General features: G+C 38.9%; 1 protein-coding gene across 1 annotated transcript; it reads left to right on the plus strand.

Moving 5' to 3' along the window:
* The first annotated feature begins 1,399 nt into the window (after positions 1 to 1,399).
* BBS10 (Bardet-Biedl syndrome 10) lies at positions 1,400 to 15,405 on the plus strand. Its single transcript, XM_003405599.4, has 2 exons — positions 1,400 to 4,443; positions 4,812 to 15,405. The coding sequence occupies exons 1-2, from the start codon at positions 4,259 to 4,261 to the stop codon at positions 6,778 to 6,780; spliced, it is 2,154 nt and encodes a 717-aa protein (XP_003405647.1). The 5' UTR covers positions 1,400 to 4,258; the 3' UTR covers positions 6,781 to 15,405.
* The last annotated feature ends 2,536 nt before the right edge of the window (positions 15,406 to 17,941 follow it).

The following is a 17,941-nucleotide window of genomic DNA, read 5'->3' on the forward strand; positions in this document are numbered from 1 at the left end:
ACTCAGGTATTGGTGGCTTAGTTCTAGATCAGTGCTTATCGTAAGTAGGCTTAGGGTATGAATCCTTTAAAACACATAACTTTGTATTTAACCATAATATGTAATTAATTTTACATGTTTTATACCTGAGTTTAATCTTTCTTCACACATGGATTCATAAAAATTGTGATTTAGTGCTAGTTGTCTGAGAGCCTCATGATGGTTTCTAGGATTTAAGACCTACCTTATGACCAGTTTTTTTCATTTGATCAAAACATTTTCTCATGAAATTTTATATAATTATTGATATGTGTGCATTTCTTTTTTAGCTGTTAAATGTATTATGCCTTCAGTTATCCACCATTTAGTGAGATGTAACTTTACATGCAGGAAAAGTAAATAAATAAAACCTGTTGCTGTGGAATTGATTCCGACTCATAGCAACCCTACAGGACAGAGAAGAACTGCCCCATAGAGTTTCCAAGGAGCACCTGGTGGATTCCAACTGCCGACCTTTTGGTTAGCAGCCATAGGACTTAACCACTATGCTACCAGAGTTTCCAAGTAAATAAATAAAAAAAAAAAAAATAGGGCATGTGAAATGTTAAGTTTCAGCAACAGCTATTTTTCTTGTATTTCTTGTCACTATTTTTTGTATCACTTATAAAGGTACAGTGTAGTCTTTGTCACAACTCAGTTGGCAACTTCATTCCATTGAAAAGCTGGCCTTATGAAGTATAACCTTCATGTAGTATTCACACTTTTGTGCCTTTAAGAAAATCTTTTTTGTCATCTTTGTGTTACAGAACTTTAACATGATTCAGAGTGTTTATAGGCTTGTCATTAAAAGGTCATTTATTTGTGTACATTTTATTTCCTTTTATATAGCAAATAATAATGCTGTACTTTTATAAGGGTTTGTCTATTTCCCTATTTCAGATATGTTCTCTACTCTCAGACTTCATTGAGATAGACTTGGCAGATTATCTGAGTATTGTAAACTGTGCCTTTTTGATGGAATTCACACTGTTTGGTATCATCTTGTGCCATATACACAAAATTTTGTGGGAGACTGTTTTAACTTCTTGAAGAATATCTTAGTCAAGTATGTAAGAAAAAAATGTTTAAAATTCCATTTTTCCAATGTTAGCATTCCTAGTGAGTGAGCAATGAATATTTTCTTGTTTTTGTTTTTTGTTTGGCATATAGTGATGATGGCATTATTGATAAGCCACATGACACTGCAGATTATTTGAATTATGTTAAATGTAAATAAAACATTAAACTTAAAATTTATACCAAATTTTTTATTTTGAGCCAATGGAGGAAAATCCTACAGAAGTCAGTAACTTTACACTTCAGTTTCTATCTTATTTGACTAACTGGAAAAGAGATTCTTTAAAATGTATAACCTGCCACTATTACGTAATTTGGTTTTGTTTCGTTCTACTTAGTGTGAATTTATCATATTTACTTTTTGTTAGTCTTAACATACTGTTTGTTTTTGTTACAGTTTTTAATTGAAGATGGACTATTCAAATTGTATAGGACCAGTGTCAATATGATTAACATATTTAAAAGAGCCAGAAGAAACCCATGACAAAATGAATGTGAATTTACTTTCTAAAATATTTTGAAAATTTTATCCTTCTGCACTTATCATGTAAAATTATTTTAGTTTTACAATATTAAATTTTTTCATTTAAAGAAAAATGCCATGGAACATTTGAACTGATGAGCCACAGAATTTCAGTTTTTTGTTTTGTTTTGTTTTTTTAGCATGCTACCTGTATATCTAAGTTAAACCTTCTGCTTAGTGGCTATTTATAAATTCAGGCACTACCACTGGTCAGTTTTGTATAACAGAATGAAAGTACGTTATCTACAGTGTAAGTATAGCACGCTGTCAAATTCTTTTCCTTAAGGTGCATAGTATAATGTACAATAGTCATAGGTTACTATTTTGTAATGTATTAATTTCTAATCTGTTATTGCTAACCTATTATAAATGTTTGCAGAGACAAAAGAATTGAATTTTTTAAATGATCTGTATAATTATGCTGACTTCTACAAGGAGGCATTCTAAATAAAATTTTAAAAAAGAGCAAACTGATCAAAAAGACCGTTGACTATAAATATGGTGACTAAATTACATAGTGCTAATTTTTATTATTATTTTAATTTAGTTTGGAGTAATTGCAAAGAATGGTGAAAGGTTTTGGAATGGATTTAACAGAATCTCTACTATAAAAAAATTTTTTTTTTTCTACTATATGCTTTACTTGGTGCTTTAAATCCTTCTTGAATCCTATAACAACCTTAAGTGGAAGTTAGATTTTATAGATAGACTTGAAGTGGACGATAGCTGGATTTTTCTAGGTTTCTTGGGTACTGTGGAATCATTTTTGACTCAGGATGACCCGAAGTGAGAGCAGAACTCAATAGGGTTTTCTTGGATATAATCTTTAGGGAAGCAAATTATCAGGCTAAGATAAATGACTCTAAAAGCTGCACAGTAAAAGTGATACTGAGCACAAATTTGAACTTGTCAGTCTGTGTCTGACTCGTGCCCTTGCTCTTTCCACTGTACTCTTAAAGAACTCTGATCTTAGCACTTTATTTTCAAATGTTAGGAATACTCCACTGCTCAAAGTAACGTAACCCTTTTGTGATGGGTACCAATAAACCAGTTGCCATTGAGTGGACTCCTACTCATGGCTACCCCATGTGTTTCAGAGTAGAACTGTTCCATAGGATTTTCAATGGCTGATTTTTCAGACACAGACCACCAGGCCTTTCTTCTGAGGTGACTCTGCGTGGACTTGAACTTCAACCCTTTGGTTAGCGACTAAGCGTGTTAACCATTTGTTCCACCCCAAACCAAACCATACTGAATGCACTTAGATGAGTTCCAAGAAGTCATTCCTCTCTGGTTTCCCTCCCTTTTTCGACTGCCCCCCCCATTCCATTCTTGGGCTCCCCATTCTTGCTTCTGGCTGATAGTCAGTTGGTTCAGTCTTATTAATTGGAGGGGAAGAGAAAAGGAGGGCCTAAGATTTCTCCTGTTCTGTGCTGAGGATTGAGGGGAAAGGAAAACAGGTTGTTCAACCTCAATGCAACACCTACAAAATAAATCATTTTCTTGCTAATATTGGTCACATGCTGTATCTCGAATAGGTGTTGTGCTATTATGCCAATCTTAATCTTCTCCACCTTACAAAATGTATCCTTTCTTTGGATGGTGAGCCAGGAGAGTAGTGACCTGCCAGAGTAATTCTGTAGGTATGCTAGAAGTATTTGAGTGTTACTGTATGGTAAACATTCTCACCCTTCTCAAAACCCTGTGATTTTTCTTTTACATGTCTATTTTCTCATGGAGAGAAGTGGGAACCAAGGAGATTACTTCCTGAATGTCAGAGATAAGTAAATGGCAGAGAAAACCCAAAGCCCCATGTTCTTAACCAATTCATCCTCAAGAGAGTGTGTCTACCCTTTAATGTATGAAACAGTGTGGTCTTTGTGCCTTTGAATGTACCCAGTAATCTTAGGGCACTATTTTATTAAAGCTTACCGATGTAGTTAAATGACTTAAGTCTTAACATCTATCACCACTGCTAAAGAAAAAATAAATGGTGGTGGCTGAGGTTTTATAGTAATACCTGAGCCCAGGAAATGTGGCAAAGACCCGTGCGGAAAGAACAAAACCTGCAGCTTATAACCGCTTTCCATCTGTCCTGCATCCTGAAACTGCTTTCGAAAATGGGAAGCGTGAAAGCGACTGATGGGGTGTGGACAGAGTATGCGGGAAGCCAAAGTAGAGCGTCTGCTACAAAACGAGAGTCCCTTTACTGGAGGGGAGGGCGCGAACCACCCATGCTGTCCATTCCTTCCCTTATAGGCTGTTGCGCGGACTTCGGAAGTAAGTTTCTCGCAAGACGGCAGGGATTTGGGGGGGCGCTGAAGCCAAAGGAAAGGAATTATTTCACCTAGCGAGCCCGGAGAGGGTTTACGGTTTTGCTGCAGGGATTGTTCCTAGGAAGTTACAGCTTTTTTCTATCTTCGCGGGCTACTGGCCTCACTCCTGCGACTGGCACAGCTATGAACCCTTTTCCGCAGAGCGGAAGGAGAGGAGAGAGGGACAGCCCGCTCGCCCAACCAAAAAGCCCCGCTGCCCCAGCTTCCGACGTCGTTTCCGCCCTTTCCGCTTCCAGCAACGCCGCGTCCCGTTGGTCTTGGCGTTCCGCAAGTTGGCGGCTGAAGAGACTGAGACGGGAAAGCTATGGCAGCCGCCGCATCTGTGAAGGCTGCGTTGCAGGTTGCCGAGGTGCTGGAAAGCATCGTAAGCAACTGCGTGGGGCCTGAAGGGCGGCAAGTTCTGTGTACGAAACCCACTGGCGAGGTGCTGCTAAGCCGGGACGGAGGCCGCCTCTTGGAGGCGCTACACTTAGACCATCCCATAGCCAGGTACACGCCCCTTACACTATACAAGCCATAGTCGGGCTCCTTAGACTAGCACCCGGCACATCTTGTCCCATCTTTAGGCCATGCTCCTGGAAAAAACTGATTCTATTTGAGACCAGTATCAGCTCAGGGTTAGAGCACTGCCCAGGGGAACGCTCCTGGGCCCCAAATCTTAGCAGCTCTCAAGAACACTTCTCACTCCTATACTCTCCGTCTGACCCAACCCTAGAATTATGGAGTAGAACAAGGTGTAACTTGAGAGAAGAAAAATTGAGAACATATATTCTGTGGAAACATGGTTTTTATCTTGGTTCAGGTACGAGAAGCCAGCTTTTTGAAAATCTGAGCTGATTCATTTCTTTTTTGTACAGGATGGTGGTGGCATGTGTTTCCAGTCATCTCAAAAAATCAGGAGATGGTGCTAAAACATTTATTATCCTTCTTTGCCATTTGCTCAGAGGACTCGATGCAGCCACAGACAAAGAAGAGGATTCTTTGATTTCTGAAAATATTCAAACCCATGGAAGGCATTGGAAAAATTGTTGCCAGTGGAAATTTATTTCTCAAGCTCTTCTAAGTTTTCAGACACAAGTCTTAGATTACTTTATGCACCAGTGCTTAAGTAGACACTTTTTGTCCATCTTTTCTTCATCCACTCAAGAGAAAACGTTGTGTAGGAGCTCTGTAGAGTTGCTTTTAGAAGCATACTTTTGTGGAAGAGTGGGAAAAAATAATCACAAATTTATTTCACAGTTGATGTGTGACTACCTTTTCAAGTGTATGGTTTATGAAAGTGGGATTGAAGAAGTATTTGAATTAGTGGATGACTGTTTTGTGGAGTTGAATGTTAGTGTCACTGGCCTTCCTGTTTCAGATTCCAGGATCATAGCCGGACTTGTGCTTCACAGAGATTTTTCTGTGTACTGCCCAGCAGATGGTGACATAAGAGTGGTGATAGTAACGGAAACCATTCAACCTCTTTTTTCAATTTCTGGATCAGAGTTTGTTCTAAATTCAGAAGCACAATTTCAGGCATCTCAATTTTGGATTATGGAAAGGACGAAAGCAATAATGAAATATTTACAAAGCCAGAACATAAAATTGCTCCTATCTAGTGTCAAACAACCGGACTTAGTTATTTATTATGCAGAACTGAATGGCATATCAGTAGTGGAGTGTTTGTCATCAGAAGAAGTTTCTCTCATTCAGAGGATCATTGGTCTTTCTCCTTTTGTACTACCACAGACCTGTTCACAGCATGAAATCTCTAACACTGCTTTGGTGAAATTTTGTAAGCCCCTTATCCTTAAATCCAAAAGGTATGTTCATCTTGGCTTGATTAGCACATGTTTGTTTATACCACACTGTGTAGTTCTTTGTGGACCAGTGCAGGGTCTTGTTGAACAACATGAGGATGCTTTACATGGAGCATTTAAAATGCTACGGCAGTTATTTAAAGACTTTGATATAAGTTACATGACACAAGCCAATGGCCAAAATTATACATCAAGTCCTCTTCTTCATAAGAATAGTAGAGAAAGTGATCTGTTACCAGAAATTGGTAATGACTCAATGCAAAGGTCATATCAGGGCACAGTTGTAAAGAACGAAAATGAACTGACAACCATTCGAACACGTTTAATAGTATATTCGAATCCGGAGATTCCAGGTGTAGAATTAGAAACATACATTCCATGTTCAATATCAAAACTGACACCAACAGATACATACGAAACAGATTACACACTAAAATGTTTATCTCAGAACAAAACCAGGGTAATTGATGACCGTGAATCATTAATTGAGAGTAAGTTCACTGCTAATTCAACAGCAGAAAACACTAGAATAGGAATGTCTTATGAAAATGTACAGGTCACAAAAAGTGTTAGCAAAGGGAACACGTTACCTGTGAGTTATAAGTCACTGAAGAGTTATTGTTCCTCATCTATCCCAGCAGGTTGTGTTTTGCCAGTGGGAGGTAATTTTGAGATTTTGTTACATTACTATCTTCTCAACTATGCCAAAAAATGCCAACAATCAGAGGAAACCATGGTTAGTATGTTAATAGCTAATGCACTTTTAGGCATTCCTAAAATCCTTTATAAGTCTAAGAAAGGAAATTACAGCTTTCCACAAATATACATAAGAACTCTTCAAGCACTGCAAACCAGTCAACCCATGGTAAGCACTCAGACAGGCTTGGAATCAGTAGCTGGTAAATACCAGTTACTAACTTCCGTTCTTCAGTGTTTGGAAAAAATTTTAAGCATCGATTTAGTAATCAATATTAAGAGACAACCTCAGAAAGTTTATGATCAAGATTTAGAAGATGAACTATAAAATTGTAAGTTCTTTTTTAACCAAATTTTTAATCCAATTCAAGCTATAAAATTGAGCGGGTATGTGACCACTGATTTTCACGTCAGTTCAATCTGGTTAGACAAACAGCATGACTTAAAACTTCAGTCTTTAAAGGTAAGTAAGGCCACTGAATGGGGGAAGCCAGTTCTGGCTAAGCGTATCTTTTTCTTCCCTCTTACATGTCTCTGTGTTGTACCTCTTTGTTAGTCTGTGTGTTTTGGGGGATTGTTTCTTTATACTTCTTCCGTTTTACTTTTCTGTTTCTTTTTTCACTGTTCATCTCTCCACCTTTTTGTGTTTAACTCAGAATCTTTTATCTCAAATGTGGGCAAGGTCTTAAAATGCCCTCCTATTTTAATTGTTTATAATTTAAAACATATTATCTGCTTCATTTAAAATGATTTTTTTCCCTATTTGTAATTTCTAAAGCAGTGAGTAAAAAGTCTCAGTTCTTTTTCTCAAGAAGCATAGAAATTAAATTAGTTTTTACTTTTATGTGGCCCTCAGTTTATTTGCATTTCATGTGGAAACACCTGGATAGATTCTCCCTATCTTTACACCTTACACCATTGAATATATGTCACCAGAAATACGATTTTATGCTTTGTGAACTTGATTCTGTAGTTAAAAGTCAGTACCAGAAAGGATATGAAATCCATGCTTTCATTTTCTGTCCCCTAAAAGCTTGTAAAGATAATGGATGTACTTGCTTGTTTTTCTTGTTTTTGGTACACAGCTAAGAGTTCAGTAGTAGCAGGTAATTTAAGAACTACTATTTCTCATGTGAACTTACAAATGTATGTATTTTACTTTACAAGTTTATAAATGCAAATTTAACTATGCATATAGCCATGGGTAAGGACAATGTCTCCTCCTTTTGTGTTCTCTGGTAACATCTAAAACAGTGCTATATTTATACCAAATATTCAAAAGTGCTTGTTGAATAAAACAGCATTATCTTTAATCCACTTCTCCAAAGACATATTTCCAATTTACTAATTGAACTAATTCTTACTGAGTGCTTACTCTGTGCCAGATACAATGCCAGATGCTGAATATACAGTGCTGAACAAAATAGACATGATTCTTGTCCTCATGTACCTTTCTCAAAGGTTAATAGAAAAAAATAACCCAATTAAAAAATGGGCAAAGGATATGAACAGGCACTCTTTTGAAGACATTCAGGCAGCTAACAGATACATGAGGAAATGCTCACCATCATTAGCCATTAGAGAAATGCAAGTCAAAACTACAATGAGATACCATCTCAGCCCAACAAGGCTAGCATTAATCCAAAAAACACAAAATAATGAATGTTGGAGAGGTTGTGGAGATACTGGAACACTTATTCACTGCTGGTGAAAATGTAAAATGGTACAACCACTTTGGAAACCAATTTGGTGCTTCCTTAAAAGGCTAGAAATAGAAGTAGCATATGATCCAGCAATCCCACTCCTTGGAATATATCCCAAAGAAATATTGCAGCGCTGTTCACGGTAGCAAAAAGATGGAAACAACCTAGGCACCCAACAATAGATGAATGGATAAACAAATTATGGTATATGCACACAATGGAATACTACTCAACGATAAAGAATGATGAATCTGAGAAACATCTCACAACATGGATGAATCTGGAAGGTGTCATGCTGAGTGAAATTTGTCGCAAAAGGACAAATATTGTATCAACCACTATTGTAAGAACTCAAGGTTTAAATACAGGAGAAAGCATTCTTTGATGGTTACAAGGGTGGAAAGGGGAATTCACTAACTAGATAGTAGGCAAGAATTATCTTAGGTGAAGGGAAGGACAACACACAATACAGGGGAAGTCAGCACTACTGGACTAAAGCTAAGAAGTTTCCTGAATACAACCAAACACTTCGAGGACAGAGTAGCAGGGGCGGGGGTCTGGAGACCATGGTTTCGGAGGACATCTGGTGTAACAAAGCGTATTAAGAAAATGTTCTCCGTTCCACTTTGGTGAGTGGCATCTAGGGTCTTAAAAGCTAGTGAGTGGCCATCTAAGATTCATCAATTAGGCCCAACCCACCTGGAGCAGTGGAGGATGAAAAACACTAAAGATACAAGGAAAATATTAGCCCAAGAGACAAAAGTGCCACACAAACCAGAGACTTCATCAGCCTGAGACCAGAAGAAATAGATGGTGCCTGGCTACCACCAATGACCGCCTTGACAAGGAACGTAACAGTCCCTGAAGGAGCAGGGGAAAAGTATGGTGCAGAACTCAAATTCACATAAAAAGACCAGACTTAGTGGTCTGACTGAGACTAGAGGAACCCTAGAAGACTTGGCTCCTGGACTGCCATTAACCCAGAACTAAAACCAATCCCAAAGTCCACTCCAGACAAAGATTAGACTGTACTATAAAATATAAAAATAATACTGGTGAAGAATGTGCTTCTTAGTTCAAGTAGATACACAAGACTAAATGGGCAGCTCTTGTCTGGAGGTGGGATGAGAAGGCAGGGATAGGAGCTGGTTGAATGGACACAGGATAGAAAGGGGGAGTGTGCTGTCACAGGGATTACAACTAGGGTCACAAAACAATATATAAACTTTTGTATGAGAATTAACTTGAGCTGTAAACTTTCACCTAATTATGATGGAAAAAAAAGGGCTAATAGATATGTGTAAATTTACTTGGGTTGGAATTGAATTTAGGAAAATTGATGAAGTTGAGTAAGTGGTGACTAATAATGTATTTACCACACACAATTTGCACTGGACTACTAACCCACCCACCAGCACTACAAAAGAAAGACCTGGCGATCTGCTTCCATAAAGATTATAGCCAAGAAAACCCTATGGAGCAGTTCTACCCTGTAACACATGGGGTGGCCGTGAATTGGAATTGATTCTGTGGCAAGAGGTTTGGTTGTTTTTTGTGGTTCTTTTTGTTTGTTTAATAATGTATTTAAAAACCGACATCCTATCATGCAGTATTGCATCATCTTTTACATTAAGAATAATTACAGATTTTTTTTAAGTTTATATCATGAGACACATTATTTCATTTCTGTGAAAATGGAGAGAATAAATTAGCTGTTTCTTATATTGAATTCACAGGATCAACCTACTTTGAAATAGTATTGTTTAAAATTTTGTTGTAGTTTTGTTAAAAACTCCTCCATCTTCTAAAGCATTCAGACTTTTTCAGACACGCCCAGTACCTTGCATGTGGTAGGCATTTAATAACCATAAATAGTCATTAGTCCAGGAGCCTGTTTGTAAGATGGAATTGAATCTTCACATGCTCAGCACCTGGTCCAATATCTGGTACACAATAGGTATCTAATAAATGTCTGTTGACAAACTGTTCAGTGATTATTCAGTCATGATTATTTTTATCAAATTTTCACGGACTAAGGATATATTTTGTGGAAAAGGAGGATAAAATGTAGACCTGTTCTACACAACGTTTTTTCTTTAAAAAAAAAAAAAATCCCTTTAATATGGTGATAAAGCTTTCATGGGTTGTTCTTATCATTTACAAGATAACACTGGGACATTTACATCACTGTATTAGATAAGAGAGCACCTTAAAAATGTAATTACTTTGCAGTTACAATACCCTGTCCCACAAAGGATTTGAGGTGACCTACTATAAGAACAAACAAAATTGTGGTAAAATGTCAGTAAAAAAGAATCAAGAAAAGGAAAATGTAAAGACAATTAGAAGTCAAGACCGTGTTCCTGTTTTCTATTTCTACACTCTGAAGCTGATCCTTCTTTGTTTCCAACTTTCGCATTCCAATCGCCAGTAATTATCAATGCATCTTGATTGCATGTTTGATCAATTTCAGTCTGCAGCAGCTGATAAGTCTTTTATTTCTTCATCTTTGGCCCCAGTGGTTGGTGTGTAAATTTGAATAATACTTATATTAACTGGTCTTCGTTGTAGGCGTATGGATATCATCCTATCGCTGACAGCGTTGTACTTCAGGATACACCTTGAAACGTTCTTTTTGACGATGAATCTAACACCATTCCTCTTTGAGTTGTCATTCCCAGCATAGGAGACTATATGATTGTCTAGTTCAAAATGGCCAATACCAGTCCATTTCAGCTCACTGACGCCTAGGATATCGATGTTTATGCGTTCCATTTCATTTTTGACGATTTCCAACTTTCCTATATTCATACTGCGTACATTCCACTTTCCAATTATTAATGGATGGTTGCAGCTGTTTCTTCTCATTTTGAGTCGTGCACATGAGCAAACGAAGGTCCCAAAAGGTTTACTCCATCCACATCATTAAGGTCGACTCTACTTTGAGGAGGCAGCTCTTCCCCAGTCATCTTTTGAGTGCCTTCCAACCTGGGGGGCTCATCTTCCAGCACTTTATCAGACAGTGTTCCGCTGCTATTCATAAGGTTTTCACTGGCTAATGCTTTTCAGAAGTAGACTGCCAGGTCCTTCTTCCTAGTCTGTCTTAGTCTGCAAGCTCACCTGGAACCTGTCCTCCATGGGTGACGCTGTTGGTATCTGAATACCGGTGGCATAGCTTCCAGCATCACAGCAACACGCAAGCCCCCCACAGTATGACAAACTGACAGACACGAAGAAGGATCAGTAGTTGGAAAATATGGCCTTGGTGATAGAAACAATGCTGGAGATCAAATGATAGAATTTTGCAAGACCAATGACTTCTTCATGTGAATACCTTCTTTCACGAACATAAACGGTGACTACACACATGGACCTTCCCAGATAGAACACACAGAAATCAAATTGACTACATCTGTGAAAAGCTCCATATCATCAGTCAGAACAAGGCCAGGGGCTGACTGTGGAACAGACCATCAATTGCTCATATGCAAGTTCAAGCTGAAACTGAAGAAAATCAGAGCAAGTCCACGAAAGCCAAAATATGACCTTGAGTACATCCCACCTGAATTTAGAGACCATCTGAAGAATAGATTTGATGCGTTGAACACTAGTGACCGAAGACCAGACGAGTTGTGGAATGACATCAAGGACATCATCCATGAAGAAAGCAAGAGGTCATTGAAAAGACAGGAAAGAAAGAAAAGACCAAGATGGATGTCAGAGGAGACTCTGAAACTTGCCCTGGAATGTCGAGCAGCTAAAGCAAAAGGAAGAATTGATGAAGTAAAAGAACTGAACAGAAGATTTCAAAGTGCCTCTTGAGAAGACAAAGTAAAGTATTACAATGACATGTGCAAAGAGCTGGAGATGGAAAACCAAAAGGGAAGAACACGCTCGGCATTTCTCAAGCTGAAAAACTGAAGAAAAAATTGAAGCCTCGAGTTGCAATAGTGAAGGATTCCATGGGGAAAATACTAAGCGATGCAGAAAGCATCAAAAGAAGATGGAAGGAATACACAGAGTCATTATACCAAGAAGAATTAGTCGATGTTCAACCATTTCAAGAGGTGGCATATGATCAGAAACCGATGGTACTAAAGGAAAAGGTCCAAGCTGCTCTGAAGCCATTGGCGAAAAACAAGGCTCCAGGAATTAATGGAATATCAATTGAGATGTTTCAACAAACAGATGCACCGCTGGAGGTGCTCACTCGTCTATGCCAAGAAATATGGAAGACAGCTTCCTGGCCAACTGACTGGAAGAGATCCATATTTATGCCTATTCCCAAGAAAGGTGATCCAACCGAATGTGGAAATTATAGAACAATATCATTAATATCACACACAAGCAAAATTTTGCTGAAGATCATTCAAAAACGGCTGCAGCAGTATATCAACAGGGAACTGCCAGAAATTCAGGCTGGTTTCAGAAGAGGACGTGGAAACCAGAGATATCATTGCTGATGTCAGATGGATCCTGGCTGAAAGCAGAGAATACCAGAAGGATATCCGCCTGTGTTTTATTGACTATGCAAAGGTATTCAACTGTGTGGATCATAACAAATTATGGATAACATTGCAAAAAATGGGAATTCCAGAACATTTAATTGTGCTCATGAGGAACCTTTACATAGATCAAGAGGTGGTTGTTCAGACAGAACAAGGGGATACTGATTGGTGTAAAGTCAGGAAGGGTGTTCTTCAGGGTTGTATTCTTTCACCATACCTATGCAATCTATATGCTGAGCAAATAATACAAGAAGCTGGACTCTATGAAGAAGAACGGGGCATCAGGATTGGAGGAAGATTCATTAACAACCTGCTTTATGCAGATGACACAACATTGCTTGCTGAAAGTGAAGAGGACTTGAAGCACTTACTGATGAAGATCCAAGACCACAGCCTTCAGTATGGATTGTACCTCAACATAAAACAAAAATCCTTACAACTGGACCAATGAGCAACATCATGATAAACGGAGAAAAGATTGAAGTTGTCAAGGATTTAATTTTACTTGGATCCACAATCAGTAGCAGTCAAGAAATCAAAAGATGCATTGCATTGGGTAAATCTGCTGCAAAAGACCTCTTCAAAGTATTAAAGAGCAAAGATGTCACCTTGAAGACTAAGGTGGGCCTGACCCAAGCCATGGTATTTTCAATCGCATCATATGTGTGTGAAAGCTGGACAGTGAATAAGGAAGACTGAAGAAGAACCGATGCCTTTGAATTGTGGTGTTGGCAAAGAATATTGAATATATCATGGACTGCCAAAAGAATGGACAAATCTGTCTTAGACGAAGTACAGCCAGAATGCTCCTTAGAGGCAAGGATGGCGAGACTGCATCTTACATACTTTGGACATGTTGTCAGGTGGGATTAGTCTCTGGAGAAGGACATCCTGCTTGGCATAGTACAGGGTCAGTGGAAAAGAGGAAGACCCTCAACAAGGTGGATTGACACAGTGGCTGCAACAATGAGCTCAAGCATAGCAATGATTGTAAGGATGGCTCAAGACCGGGCAGTGTTTCGTTCTGTTGTGCATCGGGTCACTATGAGTTGGAACTGACTCGACGGCACCTAACAAGAACAACACTGTGAAGCACCCCCAAAATTTAGTAGATTTGAAGCATTTTATTACCTATCATGCTTCTGGGAGTTGTCTGGGTTCAGCCGGACAACTTCCACTGTATTCTGCTGGTTGAGGCAGTCACAGAGGCCTGCCAAGATTCAAGGGGAGGGAACCCAGGCTCCCTCACTTGATGGAAAGTGTCAGTATCACGTAAGAACATGTGGGATGAGATATACTGGGGCAGCTATCTTTGGAAAATACAATGTGCCATGCCATAGAAGGGAAAAAAGGACAAATATGCATTAACTTCTCAGCTAAGTTTTTTATAATTGTTTTCAGAAGTTGCATGACAGTCCACCTTGCAGAAACCCTTCTTCGCCAAATAACCATTATGAACCTCCTTATTTTTTCTTATTGGATCAGCACAAGCCATTTTTGTGTGCTTCCCAAAACAGTAATAAGCATTAAATAGTTGAATTTTTAACATCCTTGAACTGTTTCAGCCAGGGGAGTTACTTGGTCATGTTATGTAAGAAGTGGCTTGGTGTCCATGTCAGACTTTTTAAAAGCGAGGGAGATACAATTTGAGCATGAACTTTCATCAGAAATTATTATCTCCTCACAAAAGAAGTAGAATATTTGCCTTTCCTGTCCTCACAGCAGAGAAAACAAAAACTACAGCTCACCAAGGTAGGACCCAACACTAAGCTGTGGCCATGTGGCACAGTGCCCAGCAAACAGGTGCTCCAGGGTGTTAAGTTCTTTGTATCAGGAATTTTACAGAACTTATTGGAAGGATTTGAAAAAGAAAATGAATAGCACAGTTAATATAGTTCAGTACTTAGAATGAACGTAGAAAATGACATATTTATAATAGTGAAAGGCTGGTAACAACTCTAGATGGATACACAAGCTGAAAGGAGGGGCTAGCATGGAGAGGAACAGATGGATAGGGAGGTGGTTGGAGGAGATTTCTCACTGTATACTTTTTATATTGTTTTGATTTTTGAACCATTTGAATATTACATATTCGGTAATGAAATAAAAACTTAAAAAATGATCTAGAGCAAACACATAGAGAATGTTCCACAAATAGTAATAAAGTAATGCAAAACATGGCCTCACAAAATGCAAGATCAACAGTGAAGAAAAACTATGTACGAGACACAGAGATAAATCAATAGAACTTTGACAATTGAAAAAAAGGGGGGCGGGAATACAAGCAAAAGAGAATATTCTCACTAGTTCCAGAAATGTGTGAACATGCTCATTTGGGAGGTTCCAAAGAGATGTGAACTCAGAATTTGGGCCAGGAGTGTAACATCCTCAGGGGAGTTCCACAGTCCCAGGTCTAACTCCCCTTTATGCAAACTCATCATCAGATTTTGTCAGTATGCTGAGAATGGCTCCATTTCAGCAGCTGACTCACACTAACCAAGCATGTGAGTGTGATCAATTTATTTACAATGAGAACTGTCCCAAGAACTAGAATATTCAAAGGCCGTATGACCAATACATTCTTTCCTTATGGGTAGACCTGTATGGGAAGTCAAGTAATAATCAGATGATTGCTCAAAAAGCATGGAATCAGAAAAGAAATCATAAACTGCAGGATAGCTTCCCAGTCTGTTCATGCTCCAGTTCCCCAGGGCTTAGTACTGGCCCTCTTCTCCACCTACAGTTCCTCCCTAGGGGATCTGTTCAGCTCATGGCTTTGGATGCCATCTAGATGCTGATAATTCCTAATTTTATATTTATAGCTTCCACCACTTGCCTGAACCCCCAACTCATCCAACTGCCAATTCAGTCTCCACTTGAATGCTAAGAGGCAGCATACCCTTTATCATGTCCAAAGTAGAATCATGATTTCCCATCCTCTAAATCTACCCTTCCACATGCCATCCTATCTCAGTTAATGGGATCACCAGTCTCCCACTTGATTGGGACAAAAACCTAACTGACACTCTTGACTCCTCACATTTCCTTCACATCCCACAGCCAGTCTATTAGCAAATCCTGCTGGCTCCACCTGCAAAATAGATTCCAAATCCACCTATTTCTCACCACTGGCTCCACTGACACTCTCACCCAAACCACTTCTTCTCATCTGCATCAGCCTCCTAATGGTTCCTTGCTTCTATCTCACCTCCTAGTTCTCTAGTAATTTTTCCCCAACTTTTTAATTAAATTTTTTTTAATCCACAGAAGAGTTGAGAGTGGAATGAACACTTCCATACACTTCATCTGGATTCACCAATTTTATCACCTCTGTGCGTGAACATACACACATTTTACCGAACTATTTGAAAATTAGTTGTAGGGTTTATTATACTTTACCCCTAAATATTTCCGTACATTTTTGCTCTGTACCAGGGCTTTCCTCTACATGACTGAGTGATTCCTTTTAAAATCATGTCATTACCCTGCTCAAAGTCCTCCAAAGTTTTTTCTTCACACACAATAAAATCCAGACTTAATGATCTACAAGACTCTGCATGATCTGGCCCTGCCTATCCTTTAGATTTCCTCTCCTACCACTTCCTTTAGTGTACTCCTGACCAGTTACACTCTATCAGTCAGGCTAGGTTTTGCTATACTGAGGTTAACAACTCCAAATCTAAGAGGCTTAAAACAATAAAAATGAATTTCTTGCTCATGTTATGTATCAGAGATTAGCTGAGGGCTCTTTTCCCACATTGTTTTATTCCTTAATCCCAGATTGAGACTGATCCTAGATCCAGGCTGATGGAGCAGCCCCTTTCTAGAGCATTACCAGTCATCATACCAGAGGGTAAGAAGAGTTCTAGAGGCTCTTGGATCAGCAATTAAATGCTCTGTCTCTAAATTGTACATGTCATTTCTGCTTATGACTCACTGTGCAGAACTAGTCACATGGTCCTACCCAGCAACAGACGAACAGCTAGTGAAATCCTACCTTATACCTGGAAGGAAAGAACCAGAACATTTGGCAAACAGCACTAACGTTTACCAAACTGGCTTGCTTTCTGTTCCTTGAACACTCAAATTCATTTCAGCCTCTGGGAGTTCCACTTGTTATTCTGTTTATAACTGTCTTCCTTTTTGATCTTCATGTGGCTCACCTCGTAACTTCATTCAGGTATCTATCCTGTAATACTTCCTCTTCAGAGATGCTTTCCTTCACCACTCAATCTAACATAATGCCACACTCCCTCCCCAAGACCTCCTCTCTTCACTCTATCTTCCTACTTTGTTGAGCTTTCTTTGAAGCACAAATTTGATGTTATTATAGGGTGTGTGTGTGTGTGTTTATCAACCATTTTACCCAACAGAATGTAAACTCCATGAGGACCTAGACTTACTCACTTTTGTATTTTCAACATGTAGGATAGTGCCTGGCATAGTAGTCACTCAAAAGTTCAGTGAATTGAATAGGACTGGATTTAATTGAAAGTCTGGCTAAGGCTCCCTTCTCCTGAACAGTAATTGGATGAAGCAACCAACGTTTGCCTCAGGGACTTTATTTTTGTGTGTTTCCCATGCCGTGTAAGCCCTGATAGACACAGTTTTTTCTTAAAATGCCAAATCACTGCAAAATCCCATCCTACAGAATGACCTAGAAGCCATTCTGTCTCCTACAGATGACTTAGCATGTCTCTGTCCTAAACAATTATTTGTTAATTTTGAAGTGTGTAGCTCTCCATGGGAAATTTTATTTCCCCATATTAAAGTTTGTACTGAAAGCCTTCCTGTAGCCCTGTGTACTGAATCCTATTTATGCTTAGGTTAAGTCTATGGTAAAATATCAAATGCATTGCATTGGGCAAATCTGCTACAAAAGATCTCTTTAAAGTGTTAAAAAGCAAAGATATCACTTTAAGGACTAAGGTGAACCTGATCCAAGCCATGGCGTTTTCAGTCACCTCTTATGCACGCGAAAGCTGAGCAATGAATAAGGAAGAACCAAGAATTGTTGACTTTGAATTATGATGTTGGCAAAGAATATCGAATATACTATGTTTGTGTTTTGTTGTGCCAGGAGAAGGAAACAGTGTTTTGGAAGTGGTACAGCCAGAATGCTCATTAGAAGCAAGGATGGCAAGACTTTATCTCACGTACTTTGGACATGTTATCAGGAACAACCAGTCCCTGGAGAAGGACATCATGCTTTAGTACAGTAGAAGGTCAGCAAAAAAAGAAGACCCTCAATGAGATCTGTTGACACAGCAGCTACAAA

This window comes from Loxodonta africana, chromosome 4 (assembly GCF_030014295.1).
Source record: "Loxodonta africana isolate mLoxAfr1 chromosome 4, mLoxAfr1.hap2, whole genome shotgun sequence".
Taxonomy (NCBI): domain Eukaryota; kingdom Metazoa; phylum Chordata; class Mammalia; order Proboscidea; family Elephantidae; genus Loxodonta; species Loxodonta africana.